At 42.2% G+C, this 14,298-nt stretch overlaps 1 protein-coding gene across 2 annotated transcripts in view; it reads left to right on the top strand.

Annotated features, from left to right (window-relative positions):
• LOC132817531 (spermatogenesis-associated serine-rich protein 2-like) overlaps nt 1-14,298 on the top strand; it is a 149,581-nt gene that overhangs the window by 77,259 nt on the left and 58,024 nt on the right. For both annotated transcript variants that reach the window (XM_060828024.1, XM_060828025.1), the window contains exon 7: nt 10,738-10,873. In XM_060828024.1, the coding sequence (XP_060684007.1) occupies nt 10,738-10,873 (136 nt within the window). The remainder of the gene's footprint in view (nt 1-10,737; nt 10,874-14,298) is intronic.

Genomic DNA, 14,298 nt, shown 5'->3' on the forward strand with positions numbered 1-14,298 from the left:
AGGGAGTACTCAATGAAGGCAGGACACTAGAAAGCTCCGAGGAGCAGAGGGGTCAGATATTTGGAAGACGTTTCCATTGGTAGGTAGACTAAGACCCGAGGGCATAGCCTTAAATTAAAGAATTTTAGAACTGAAATAAGGAGAAACCTCTTCAGTCAGAGAGCAGTGAATCTATGGAATTCAGTGCCACAGATGGATGTGGAGGCCAGGTCATTGAGTGCATTTAAGACTGAGATAGATAGGTTCTTGAGTATCAAGGGTTATAGGGAGAAAGAAGGAGAATGGGGTTGATAAACTATCAGCCATGATGGAATGGTGGAGCAGACTTGATGGGCTGAATGGCCTAATTTCTGCTCCTATGTCTTCTGGTCTTATGGACTTATTGGCCTTGAGGTGCTTGTCTACAGATCCCTGGTTAATAAGGTGATTAAGAAGTCATGCAGGACGCTTACCTTTATCAATTGTGACATAGGTTATAAGAACAGGGAGGTTATGTTGGAGCTGTACAGGACTTTAGTTAGGTTACAGCTGGAGTATTGTATACAATTCTGGTCACCACTCTATAGGAAGGAAGTGTTAGCATTGGAGGCAGTGCTAAGGCAATTCACTGGGATGTAGTTTGGGATGGAGCAGTTTAGCTATGAAGAGATATTGGATAAACTTGGGCTTTTCTCTTAGAACAGAGAAGGCTGAGAGGCGACCCGATTGAGGTGTATATGATGATAAGGGGCATGGACAGAGTGGATAGAAAGTCACTGTTTCCCTTCGTTGAAGGGTCAATAACAAGGTGGCCTAATTTTAAGATAAAGACAGGAGGTTTGGAAGGTTTGAGGAAAATTGTTTTCACCCAAAGAGTGCTGGGAATCTGGAATTCACTGTCTGGGAGGATAGGTGAAGTGGGATACCTCACAACCTTTACAGACACTTGGACGAGCACTTAAAATGTCATAACATCCAAGGCTATGGGTCAAGAGTAGAGGAAGAGTAGTTCTTGTGGGTACAAACATGATGGGCTGAAGGGCTTTTTCTTTATTGTGTGATACTATTACTCTAAATGAAGACAAAGGAGCCTTCCAAATCTGTGAACCCTCACCTTCCAGAAACACAAGGGCAGCAGTTACATAGGAATGCTGTTCCCTCCGTGTTCGCCTCACCATCCTGACTTGGAAATGCATCATTGTTCCTTCAGTGACACTGACTCCAAATGCTGGAACTTTCTTCCTAACTATCACCCATCAGCTGCAGCTGCTCAGGTGTGCAGCTCACCACCACTTAATAAAGGCCAAGGAGAGAGAGAAGTAAGTTCTGGCCCGGATCGTGACACACTCATTCCATGAAAAAAACTTTTAAAAATTGCTAATCATCACATTTGTTTCAGATGGAATGAAAGTTTTCCCTTTAGTGAACTGCTCCCTGACCTGTGGATTCTCCGTCTTTGGTTTTCTCATTTCTCTGATCAGCCCATTTCCCTACTGTCTCAGCCAATCCTTGAGTCCTTTATTCCATGCTTTATAGTTTCAGGCTTTAAATTTCCCATCTTGTGATGTTCTCTTCTCACACAGTGGGTGCTAGCATGAAACCACAGGCATAAATAGGTAGCCTTAACATTATAAGTGTCATGAGCTGGACCAGAACTTGCTTCTCTCTTTCCTTGGTCTATATTAGGTGGTGGCGAGCTATGTACCTGCACTGCTGCAGTTCTTGTGTGATAGGTATATCCGCACTTAGGTAACATTATAACTTATTTTGCAAGTCATGTGATTAGGCATCACTCGATAAGAAGTCGTACGATCAGAATGTCATGCAGTCAACCGTCCAGGAGATACCCCCAGCCAGTAGGACAATGCCAGTTAATTCCTTTACTCATGTCCTTTAGGGAATGAAACTGCCATCCTTACTTGGTCTGGCCTCCATGTGACTGCAGTTCCAAAGCAGTGTGGAACCCTCTGGGCAATAAATGCTGGCTTAGTCATCGATGTCCACATCCCATGAACGAATGAAAAGAATAGAGGCTTATGTGGGGCAATACCATTGAAGTGGGCGAGTTGAACAAAATGGAGTGTTTCTGTACTGCACACTCTTTGCGATTCTACGTCAGTGGTTGAGTGGGGAAGAAAGAGTTGTTGAGTTAAAAAATAACACATGAATGGGATTTTGTGTGGACCTGTTGGGCAGAAGGGCCTGTTTCCACCCTGTCAGGGATTCTATTCACTGGTGCTCAGTGGCAATGGTTATATACTATCTATGTAGTGAGAACAAAACTTTGTACTTATTGGAGAGTAATAGCGCTGTCTCAGCCTGGCCCCAACAGTCGATGACTGCTGGAAAAACGAACCCAATGAACTCGGTACCAATTGCCAACATTTTACAGCGCAATCACTTCCAGGCGGCTTTCAGTTTTTATGGAGCCAATTAGACAAAGCTGTTCACAACACAAGGTCTTCATAAGGGATCACTGCCATAAATAATATGAAATGTGGTGTGCAGCTGCAGGATCTGGAAGCAAGTGTTCGGTGAAATACGAAAAGGGCAACAAAACCAGGAGATTGTCTGTCTGCTAGCTTTCTATCCCAGCATGCAGCCTAGATAATATCCTTCTGTGACCACTTTCCTTTTCCTTTGTCTAAAGGAACATTATGGAGGGAAATGTTGAGCCTAAGTCTAGAATACAAATGGAGTCTAATTTGGACAAGGTGCCAAAGTGCTTTTTTGGGTAAAAAGAACAAAGAAAAGCAAACCAAAATAGAGTGGAATTCCATAGTGGGTACAGGATTGAAGGGGTCTAGGGGTATATTGTGCACATCATTGAAGGTAGTAGGGGAGATTCATAAAGCATGCAGGATCCTGAGTTTTGTAAAAAGGGCAAGCGCAAGGGATTTTTATGATAAATCTATATTACACATTGGATGGAAAGCAACTGAATTACCTTTCTCACTAGCTGGGTCAAAATCCAAGAACTCTCTCCATAACAGCATTGTGGGTCCACCTACACCAAATGGATTGCCGCGGTTCTGAAGACAGCTCACCATCACTTCTCAAGCAACTCAGGATGGAAAAAACGATTCGGATCTGAACATAGGAGATATAGTTAATAAGTTTGAAGATGATATCAAAATTGGAGATGTCGTGGACAGCGAAGAAGGTTACCTCAGATCACAAGGGATCTTGATCAGATGGGCCAATGGGCTAGGGACTGGCAGATGGAGTTTAATTTAAATAAATATGAGATGTTACATTTTGGAAAAGCAAATCAGAGCAGCACTTATACACTTAATGGTAAGGTCCTAGGCGGTGTTGCTGAACAAAGAGACCTTGGAATGCAGGTTCATAGCTCCTTGAAAGTGGAGTCACAGGTAGATAGGACAGTGAAGAAGGCGTTTGATAGTTCCTTCATTGGTCAGAGTATTGAGTGCAGGAGTTGGGAGCTAATGTTGCGGCTGTACAAGACGTTGGATAGGCCACCTTTGGAATATTGCATGCATTTGTGGTCTCTTCCTATCAGAAGGATGTTGTGAAACTTGAAAGGATTCAGAAAAGATTTACAAGACTGTGCCAGAGTTGGAGGATTTAAGCTATAGAGAGATGTTGAATAGGCTGGGGCTGTTTTCCGTGGAGCGTCGGAGACTGAGAGGTGACTTAAAATCATGAGGGACATTGATAGGATAAATAGAGCAAGTATTTTCCATGGGGTTGGGGAGTCTAGAACTAGAAGGCATAAATTTAGGTAAGAAGGGAAAGATATAATAGAGACCTAAGGGGCAATTTTTTCAAGCAGAAGGTGGTGTGTGTATGATTTGAGCTGCCAGAGGAAGTGGTAGGAGGCTGATACTTAAAAGGCATCTGGATGGGCAGATGGATAGGAAGGGATTAGTGAGATATAGGCCAAGTGCTGGTAAATGGGACTAGAGTCGGTTAGGATATCTGGTCAGTATAAATGAGTTGGACTGAAGGGTCTGTTTTTGTGCTGAAAATGTGTTGCTGATTAAAGTGCAGCAGGTCAGGCAGCATCCAAGGAACAGGAAATTCAACGTTTCGGGCATAAGCCCTTCATCAGGAATGAGGCTCATTCCTGATGAAGGGCTTATGCCCGAAACATCGAATTTCCTGTTCCTTGGATGCTGCCTGACCTGCTGCACTTTAATCAGCACCACATTTTCAGCTCTGATCTCCAGCATCTGCAGACCTCACTTTTTATTCTGTTTCTGTGCTGTCCATCTCTATGACTCTATGACTGTATAAATGCCGGCATCGCACATATTCCATCGATGTTGAAATCTGGCGGTTGCTATGAGTTGGAGGGCTTCTCATTGATGGTCCTATGTGCTTATTCTTAAAATTCGTTGTCCGTTACTTCAAAACTTTGCTGGTTTGTCCTCAACTTCGAGACTTCTCTGTGTAAAGTTGATGATGATCGCAGGCATTACTCAAGATGTCCGCCCTCTACTCGCTTATTTCCTCATCCACAAAATCAACAAATGGTTACTAATTGTAAATAATGTTTTCGATATTTCCTCTCATACCTTTGGCTCCACAAAATCAACAAATGGTTACTAATTGTGAATAATGTTTTTGATATTTCCTTTCATACCTTTGCCTCTTCGAGCTAGTTGCTGCTCTGGCTTCAGTCCTGCCTCCCTTTCCCACTTCAGACTCCCAGGGTGAGATTGGAGTTGTTGTAAAGAGACAAGCTGTGCTCTCATGAATGTGGATCATTTGCATCAAAGTGGATATCTAACAAAGGGAGAGCAGGCGAAAGTTCTTACAGATCCAATCCCTTCTACGTACCGGAGTGAAAGTCAGAAAGAAAGTGAAGGTTGTTAACAAACTGAAAGTTTGGGATGGCAAAGTGGCTCGGGGTCTTTGATTGAGACAAAGCACTCCGTGTTCTCAGTCCCAACCATTAATTAGAGTTGGTAGTCATAGTAAAAGTTTCACTGTGACACACAGTGATGTTGAGAGAGTAGCATAAAAATTGAAGGAAATAGCAAGACAGAAAGAGGAAGAAACCAAATTATTAAATTACAATTCTTAAAAGAAGCAAGAAAATACATTTCTATTTTTATTACTTCTGTCAAATGACTTTAAAAAAAAACAAATTGGTATTAAGGGAAAACATTTTCTCCAAACAAATTACTTTGCCAGATCTGTTATATATATTTAGGTTGTGGGTATAGTAAAAGTAAGTGTGCAAACCAAATTGTTAGAAGTTTAGGTTTTATGTTGATTTAGTTGTGGGTTTCCTTTGGGTGCTGTAGTTTCCTTCCACTGTCCAAAGGCATGCAAGTTAGGTGGATTGGCCATGTGAAATTGCCCATAGTGTCCAGGGATGTGCAAGCTAGGTGGGTTAGCCATAGGAAATACAGGGTTATAAGGTGGGAGAGGTGGGTCTGGATGGAATGGTCTTAAGAGGGGCAATGTGGACTTGATGGGCCAAATGGCCAGCTTCCATACCATGTATTGAAGCAATTTACACACAAGTACTATTTCACATTTTAGTGTACAAATATTTTTGAGTAGGGAGGACATATTGCACATTACAAGATCTGAACAGTCTATGTTATTATCCTCTCTGCTGCGCTCTCTGGGGTTATGTTAGTTCAGTGATCGCTGCCTGCAATGGAACATATCTTGGTCAGCTTGGTCAGTGATGAAAGTGCAGCTTCACTGCTCTGAAGAAAATTCAGACCAATGCATCTCGTCTGAGCAGACTTTGGGAAGGAAACAAATAGAGAGGGTGCTGAAAAGATTCATGTGAATTGTTTCAAAGTTAAGATCAGTTGCAGATAGGAAAAGTTGGGCTGTTCTGCTTAGCCAACAGGAGGTTGAGAGAGATTGAATATAGGAATTCAACATCAGGAGGAGGCTGAATTTAAAAAAAAGGGAAAAAAATACCCCATTGGTGGAAGGTTCAAAACTTAAAAGGCACTATTTTTAGGGTGATGTTTCAATTTATTGTTCATGGGATGTGGGTTACACCATCTGGACCTCATGTGTTGCCCATCCCTAATAGCCCTTGAGAAGGTAGTGGTGAGCTGCCTTCTGAAAATGCTACATTCAAGTGGTGCATGTCAACCTACAGTACTATTAGGAAATGAATTTCAGGTTTTTGACACAACGACACTAAAGGAATGGTGATATGGCTCCCAAGTCCGGATGGTGTGTGGCTTGAAGGGGAACTTAAAGGCATTCTCACATATCAGCTGTTCTGTCTGTCTAGGTGGTAGAGGTAGTGGGTTTGGAAGGTGTTGTTGAAGGAGCTCGGTGAGTTATGGCAGTGTGTCTTACAGATAATATATAACTGTTACCACTGAGCACCAGTGAATTGAATCCCTTGAGGGTGGAAACAGGCCCTTCTTCCCAACAGGTCAACACTGACCCTCCGAAGACTAACATATCCAGACTCAATCCCCTATATTTACCCCTGACTAATGTACCTAACCTAGGCACCCCTGAACATTATGGCCAATTTAGCATGGCCAATTCACCTAATCTGTGGGAGGAAACCGGAGCATCCAAAGGAAACCCACACAGACACGGGGTGAACGTGCAAACTCCACACAGACAGTCGCTCGAGGCTGGAATCGAACCCGGATGCCTGCTGCTGTGAGGCAGCCGTGCTAACCACTGAGCCACCTTGCCACCCTAAGCCTCTGTGCCATCCTATGTGAATGTTGAAGGTATTAGATAAGAGCTGAAAATGTGTTGCTGGTTAAAGCACAGCAGGTTAGGCAGCATCCAAGGAATAGGAAATTCGACGTTTCGGGCATAAGCACCTTCCCCTGCAACCGCATCCACACCCCCCACCAACCCAATCTCCTCTCCCGGCACCTTCCCCTGCAACCGCATCCACACCACCCACCAACCCAACCTCCACTCCCAGCACCTTCCCCTGCAACCGCAGGAAATGTAAAACTTGCGCCCACACCTCCTCCCTCACTTCCCTCCAAGGCCCCAAGGGATCCTTCCATATCCGCCACAAGTTCACCTGTACCTCCACACACATCATCTATTGCATCCGCTGCACCCGATGTGGCCTCCTCTATATTGGGGAGACGGGCCGCTTACTTGCGGAACGCTTCAGAGAACACCTCTCGGATGCCCGGACCAACCAACCCAACCATCCCGTGGCTCAACACTTTAACTCTCCCTCCCACTCCACCGAGGACATGTAGGTCCTTGGACTCCTCCACTGGCAGAACATAACAACACGACGGCTGGAGGAGGAGCGCCTCATCTTCAGCATGGGAACCCTCCAACCACAAGGAATGAACTCAGATTTCTCCAGTTTCCTCATTTCCCCTCCCCCCACCTTGTCTCAGTTGGTTCCCTCAACTCAGCACCGCCCTCCTAACCTGCAATCTTCTTCCTGACCTCTCCCCCACCACCCCACTCCGGCCTATCACCTTCACCTTGAACTCCTTCCACCTATCACATCTCCATCGCCCCTCCCCCTTGTCCCTCCTCCCTACCTTTTATCTTAGCCTGCTTGGCACACTCTCCTCATTCCTGATGAAGAGCTTATGCCCGAAACGTCGAATTTCCTATTCCTTGGATGCTGCCTAACCTGCTGTGCTTTAACCAACAACACATTTTCAGCTCTGATCTCCAGCATCTGTAGACCTCATTTTTTACCTGGTATTAGATAAGATGCCAATAACCGGGCTGCTTTGTCCTGGACAGTGTCAAGCTTCTTGAGCAGTGTTGAAATATTCAAGCACTGGCGAATACTCCACCATACTTGTCTATCGTAATTAGCAGACTTTGAGGAGTCAGGAAAATGATTTCTCACCCAGCATTCCTAGCCTCTGAAAATCTCCTGTAACTACTGTATAATATGTTCAGTGTGTGTTGAATGTTAAACATGAAGGATGTTGATAGGGATTTCAGGGATAGTGCTACTATTGATTGGCAAAAGAATTAACAGCTGCATAAATAAAAGTGGGTTTTTTAAGCAGTGATTGCTATGATCTGGAATGCACTGCCTAAAAATATAATCAAGGAATATTCATTTAAGGCCTTCAAAAGAGAGTCATAATTCGGAGAGAAACATTTGAAGGAACATGGGCAAAGGTGAGAGGGTGGAAATTTTTGACCATTTTTGCAGAGAGCCAACATGGATTCAGTGGACCCCATGGCTGTCTTCTGTATGGTAATCATTCAATGAGTACATGTGGGGTCTGTTAAATAATTCCCATTATTGTCTTTTTGAACAGCGTTGTTCATAATTGCGGAAATGTTTTGCTTTAAAAAGTCTCTGGCAGCAATGTCTGTTTGCAGAGCATATTCAATGGGCAATGGTGCTGTCTTAGGTATTTAACTCCTACATTGGGTTTGGAGCACTAAGAGACCTATATAGTGGAGTCGTGTATATAAGGTATCTTGCATGGTACCCTGAAAGAGAAGTCTAGCTTTCTACATAAGACAATACTCTACTTTTGTGAACCCGCTCCCAGTAGATAGTAGAATGATGCTGGTAAACGAAAGCCCTTGGATATCACAAAGATGAAGGAGTGAAATAATAAATTAATTTAAACTAATCAGAGATTCAATGAAGACTGGGTTTGTTTTTAAATTTTGAAGACTTGTTGAAGCTAGGGAAAGCTGCTGAGGTAGCTTTGTCTTTTAAGGATAACATTGGTATTGTTGTGAGAGGTGACCATTGTTCAGAAAAACATATGCAGAACCATTCGGGTAGTAAAGGTAGGAAATCACTTGTGGGAGTAGTTTACAGGCCGACTAACAGAGGCTGCACTGTAGGACAAACTATACAGGAAGAATGTTTGCAGTTGACATCAAAATTGGAGGTGTAGTGGACAACAAAGAAGGTTACCTCTGTACAACAGGATCCTGATCAAATGGGCCAATGGGCTAAGGAGTGGAAGATGGAGTTTAATTTAGGCAAATGTGAGGTGCTGCAATTTGGAAAGGCAAATTAGGGCAGGACTTATACACTTAATGGTAAGGTCCTGGGAGTGTTGCTGAACAAAGAAACTTGGAGTGCAGGTTTATAGCTCCTTGAAAGTGGGGTCACAAGTTGATAGGATGGTGAAGAAGGTGTTTGTTATGCTTTCCTTTATTGGTCAGAGTATTGAGTATAGAAGTTGGGAATTCATGTTGCTGCTACAGGACATAGGTTAGGCCAATTTTAGAATATGGCATTTAATTCTGGTGTCCCTGCTATAGGGTATCTGGATGGGCATATGAATAGGAAGGATTTAAAGGGATATGGACCAAGTGCTGACAAATAGGATTAGATTTGTTTGGGATATCTGGTCGGCTTGGGGGAGTTGGACCGAAGGGTCTGTTTGCAACTGTACATCTCTTTAACTCTAAATAGTGGAGGATTATAAAAATGATACAGCAATATCATGGATGATTTTAGTCTGCATTGGATGAACCAGATTGGCAAAGATAGCATGGAAGGTGAGTTCATAGAATATGTTAAGATTAACTTCTTAAAGCAATCCTTTCTAATGATAACTAGAACAGACCTTTTTAGACTTAGTAACGTGCCTTAAGACAGGAAAATATCTGTGACTGGTAGTGTAGTTTTTTTCAAAATGTTCCTCCCATCACAGTTGTAAGAATTTTGTTTGGAAGTATAGAAAAAGAATATTATTTGAATGGAATGAGACTGCAGAACTCTGGGATAAAGGGATCTGGGGGTTCTAGTACTTCAATCACACATAAATAAAACTACAGATGTAGCAAGCAATTAGAAGGAGAAATCGAATTTTTTTTTACTGCACTGAGAGTTGAATGTAAATTTGCAGAATTTGTGTTACAATTCTTTAGGCTGTTAGTGAGATTACTTCTGAAGTACAGTGTTCAGTTTTAGTCTCCTTGCTAATGAAAGAATGTAACTATGTGAAGAACAGTTCAGAGAAGGATCACTTGACTGATTCCTGAGATGAGGAGGTTATCTTCTGAGATAGAGTTGAGTGAGTTGGGCCTTTCCCATTGGAGTTAAGAAAAATGAGAGGTGAACTCATTGAAACATATTGAATCCAGATGGGACTTGATGGTCTGTCTGTGTAAGGATTTTTCCTTTTGTTGGGGGAATCTAGAACTAAGGGACAGAGTTGAAGAATAAGTCTCCTCATTATACAGAGATGGGGAGAATGTTTTCTGTCAGATGATCTTTGGTCTGTTGAATTCTTGTTGCATTTTTACTCGGCCCCTATACAGGGCAGACTCTGACGTCCTTATTAACCAAATTTCATCCTATTAACAAAATGGGATGAAATTTGGTCAATAAGACCAAGGCAAACTGATTTATTTTTTTTTAAAGTAGTCTATCTATAGAAATACTCAACTTGCAAAAAATTTCTTCACTTTATCTGAAAGTCATCAGTACATTTAATTTCAGGGAGGCCATAACTTGGACATTTGAGAAAGTTGGTTGATAAATGGTCTGAGAAAACAATTCCCTCACCTCTGAAACCAGGCCAAACTTGTAATATAAATCTCTTGTTAATGGAAGTTAGAAAGACAGTTGTTGAAAATTGTTCAGTTTTTTAAAAAAAATTCATTTGCATCTATGTACTTTCCCTGTATGTTAAAGGACAGCCTGTGTCGGCTTCGAATGATAGTTAATGATAGTGTGGAGAGTAATGTTCACTATAATCTGATAGACATATTGGCTGATTATGAATACAATGAATACTTAGCCTACAGAATAGGGAAGATATTATTAACGTATCTAATGATGACAGAGTTCTGTGTCTCTCAAACTAGGTACAAGCATTGAAAAATCAGTGAAAGACTTGCAGCGATGCACTGTCTCATTGGCCAGATACCAGCTTCTGATCAAAGAGGAAATGGATGCTTCTGTAAAGAAAGTCAAGGCAACATTTGCGGATTTGCAGGCCTGGTAAGTGTATCTAAAGTTAATAAATGGAAAACGAAATATTTTAATATAATTTTTAAAAAAGAACTTTTGTCAAAAATTTGCATAATTAAATGCTACAATATTCTGCCATTACTGCAATATTATAGCCAGAAATTTAGTGTTTGGTGAACGTTAAATATATATCTTAGTCACATTAGACCATCGATTTATGGGTTGCAGTACTTAATCATGTTATTGTATTCTATGAGCTTGCACTGAAATCCCACAATGGCTCAGCAAATTGATCCAGTTAAATTGTTGAGAGTATGAAGTACCCTAACTGAACGTAATGGAAGCACAACAGCTTTGCTGTTCCTGTTGATTTAAAAGGAGGCATTTTGATATGGATGGCTACTGTTGATTTTTCAATGAGCTGCAGTGTGTGCTCACATTAGGATAGGATAAGCTGGTGTTTGGTCTTCTCTCATGCTGAATAACCCATTGACATTCACTGCCAAGGCTATTTGAGAATCATTGGCAACTGTAGAGTGGCATCCATGCCAGAAGTTACATGCTCATGAGAGGAGGGTAAGGAAGAAAACCAAGCAATTAACAAAACATTAGTTGGGTTGTTATTTGCACCTCAGGATGTAATAAATATTATCTTACTACAGGTAGCTGTTCTATAACGTGATGGTTGTGTTCTTGTGCAACCCCGTGTTCTAGAAAAACTGTGCTTTAGAAACAGCTTAAAGTGTTGGCGATGTAATTGCGTTACAGCCAACACACATTTTAAATGTTCATGCTTTAGAAGCAGAGTCCCCAATTTGTCAATCTCGCTACAGAGAATTTGTGTTAACGAAACACATGTTAAAAGCAGAATGATCGGTACAATGTGTGACATTGAATTAATCAATGATCTCAGTTATTGACCCAGATTGGAGCTGAGGAAGACAAATTAGAATATTTGCTTAGTGCTGTTTTATGAGCCAAGACCAGACCACAAATCTTTTGTTACAATCTGACCAGAGACGAGTAACACTCTTTTTAAAAAGCAGACAACATCAGACTAAGAGAATAAAGCATAAAAATTCCATGGTTTTGAACAAACAGCGATAACCTAATTGTACAATGTCAAAACAGTAACACAATCTACAATGTATGTACAACTATATTATAAGTACATGGAAATAACATGGCGAGTAGATAATAGTCTATGAACGAACACCTCACAATGCACATCAAATAACAAATGCACCCAAGACAGATCCCATAGATTTCTGCTACATGACATTAATGGCTGGTTGTGTGGAGTTTGCATGTTCTCCCCATGAATATATGGGTTTTCATTGGGTGTTCTGGTTTCCTTCCACAGTCCAAAGATGTGTAGGTTAGATGGATTGGCCATGTTAAATTGCCCCATTGATGTCCAGGGATGTGCAGGCTAGATTGATTGGCCATGGTTATTGTGAGGCTATAGTGATTTGGGGTAGGGGGGTGCTGGGTCTGAGTGAGATGTTGTTTGGATGTTCGATGTAGACTCGATGGGCAGAATCCCTGCTGTGCAGATTTAGATCATTCTATGATTCTATGATTAATGACACAGCAGGTCCTTAAATGTTACTAGACTTCACAAGGCAGTAGACATCTCTACCTTAACTGATCTGGCAATGTATTTCCTCTCAAGAGTTGTTCACTTGCCTGGCCTGCCTCAACAACTGCTCCCATTTCTATGTCTCCAGTCCCCTGGGTTCTCAAGCTGCACTCCAGTACTTACACTCTCAGGTGAGCTGACAGCTCAGTGGTATTATCGCAATACTGTTAACCCAGATAGTAAAAAATGAGGTCTGCAGATGCTGGAGATCACAGCTGCAAATGTGTTGCTGGTCAAAGCACAGCAGGTTAGGCAGCATCTCAGGAATAGAGAATTCGACGTTTCGAGCATAAGCCGGGCTTATGCTCGAAACGTCGAATTCTCTATTCCTGAGATGCTGCCTAACCTGCTGTGCTTTGACCAGCAACACATTTGCAGCTGTTAACCCAGATACTCATGTAATGTTCTGGGGACTCAGGTTCAAATCTTATCACAGCAGATGGTGAGATCTGGAATTGAGGATCTAATGATGACCATGAATCTGAGTTTTCACCATTGCCAGAACTCGTTTCCTCAGCCCCGTCTCATTCCTCAGTGAATTGCCTCTGGCTCAGACTCACCCCTCATGGATTCAGACTGAAATTTCTCCTTTATGTTTTGAATTCACCCAGGATCACAGGCATCTTCGCAAAGTACAATACTCCATGGACAGCTGTTCTTGCCACATCCTGAGATCCACACTCGGTGTTTTGAGCTGCCATATACACATTCTTTGACCTCTTTCTCCATCAGCATCACTTCACACAGTCTTAAAGCTGTACTGCCTCCCAAGTTCCACTTCATTCTGGCTCATTAACATATCATCTTGTTTACCTACCCCCTTCACATCTCTCACTCTCTGGGCTCTGTTTCTTTCTAATTGCTCACCTCTACCCCTCCTCAACTTCGGCTTAAGCATAAATACCAGCTTTATCTGGTTACTAACAGTTCTGGTGAAGAGTCACGAGATTTAAAATGTTAAATCTGTTTTCTTCCCACGGATAGAGTCTTAGAGTCATAGAGGTCTACAACATGGAAATAGGCCCTTCGGCCCAACTTGTCCATGCGCCCCACCCAGTTTTCACAATTTAAATTGGTCCCATCTGCCTCTGTTTGGTCCATATCCCTCCATACCTATCCCATCCATGTACCTGGCTAAATGTTTCTTAAATGATGAAATTGTACTCGTTACCTCTGACAGCCATTTCCAGACACTTGCCGCCCTCTGTGTGAAAAAGTTGCCCCTCAGGACCCTTTTGTATGCCCCCCACCCCCCACCAACCTTAAACCTATGCTCTTTGGTTTTAAACTCCCCCACCATGGGAAAAGCTGTCAGCTATCTCCCTAATCTATGCCTCTCATGATTTTAAAGACCTGCATAAGGTCATCTATGCTCCAGGGAAACAAGTCCCAGCCTATTCTCCTTATAACTCAAACCTTCCAGTCCAGGTAGCATCCTAGTAAATATTTTCTGCACTCTTTCTGGTTCAATCAAATCCTTTCTTTTTAAAAGGTGACCAGAACTGCATGTAGTACTCCAAATGTGGCTTCAGCAACATCTTGTACAGCTGTAACAGGGCATCCCATCTCCTATACTCAGTGCTCTGACTGATGAAAGCAAGCATGTTGAAAGCCTTCTTCACCACTCGGTCTACCTGCTACTGTATTTTCAAGGAGCCCTGGATTTCTTTGTTCTATAACACTCCCCTGGGTCCTACCATTGACAGTGTAAGTCTTGCCCTGGTTTGCCTTGCCAAAATGAACGCCTTGCATTTATCTAAATTAAATTCCATCTGCCATTCCTCAGCGTTGATCAAGATCCTGCTGTATTTCC

The sequence above is a fragment of the Hemiscyllium ocellatum genome, chromosome 7, assembly GCF_020745735.1.
Source record: "Hemiscyllium ocellatum isolate sHemOce1 chromosome 7, sHemOce1.pat.X.cur, whole genome shotgun sequence".
Lineage (NCBI taxonomy): Eukaryota > Metazoa > Chordata > Chondrichthyes > Orectolobiformes > Hemiscylliidae > Hemiscyllium > Hemiscyllium ocellatum.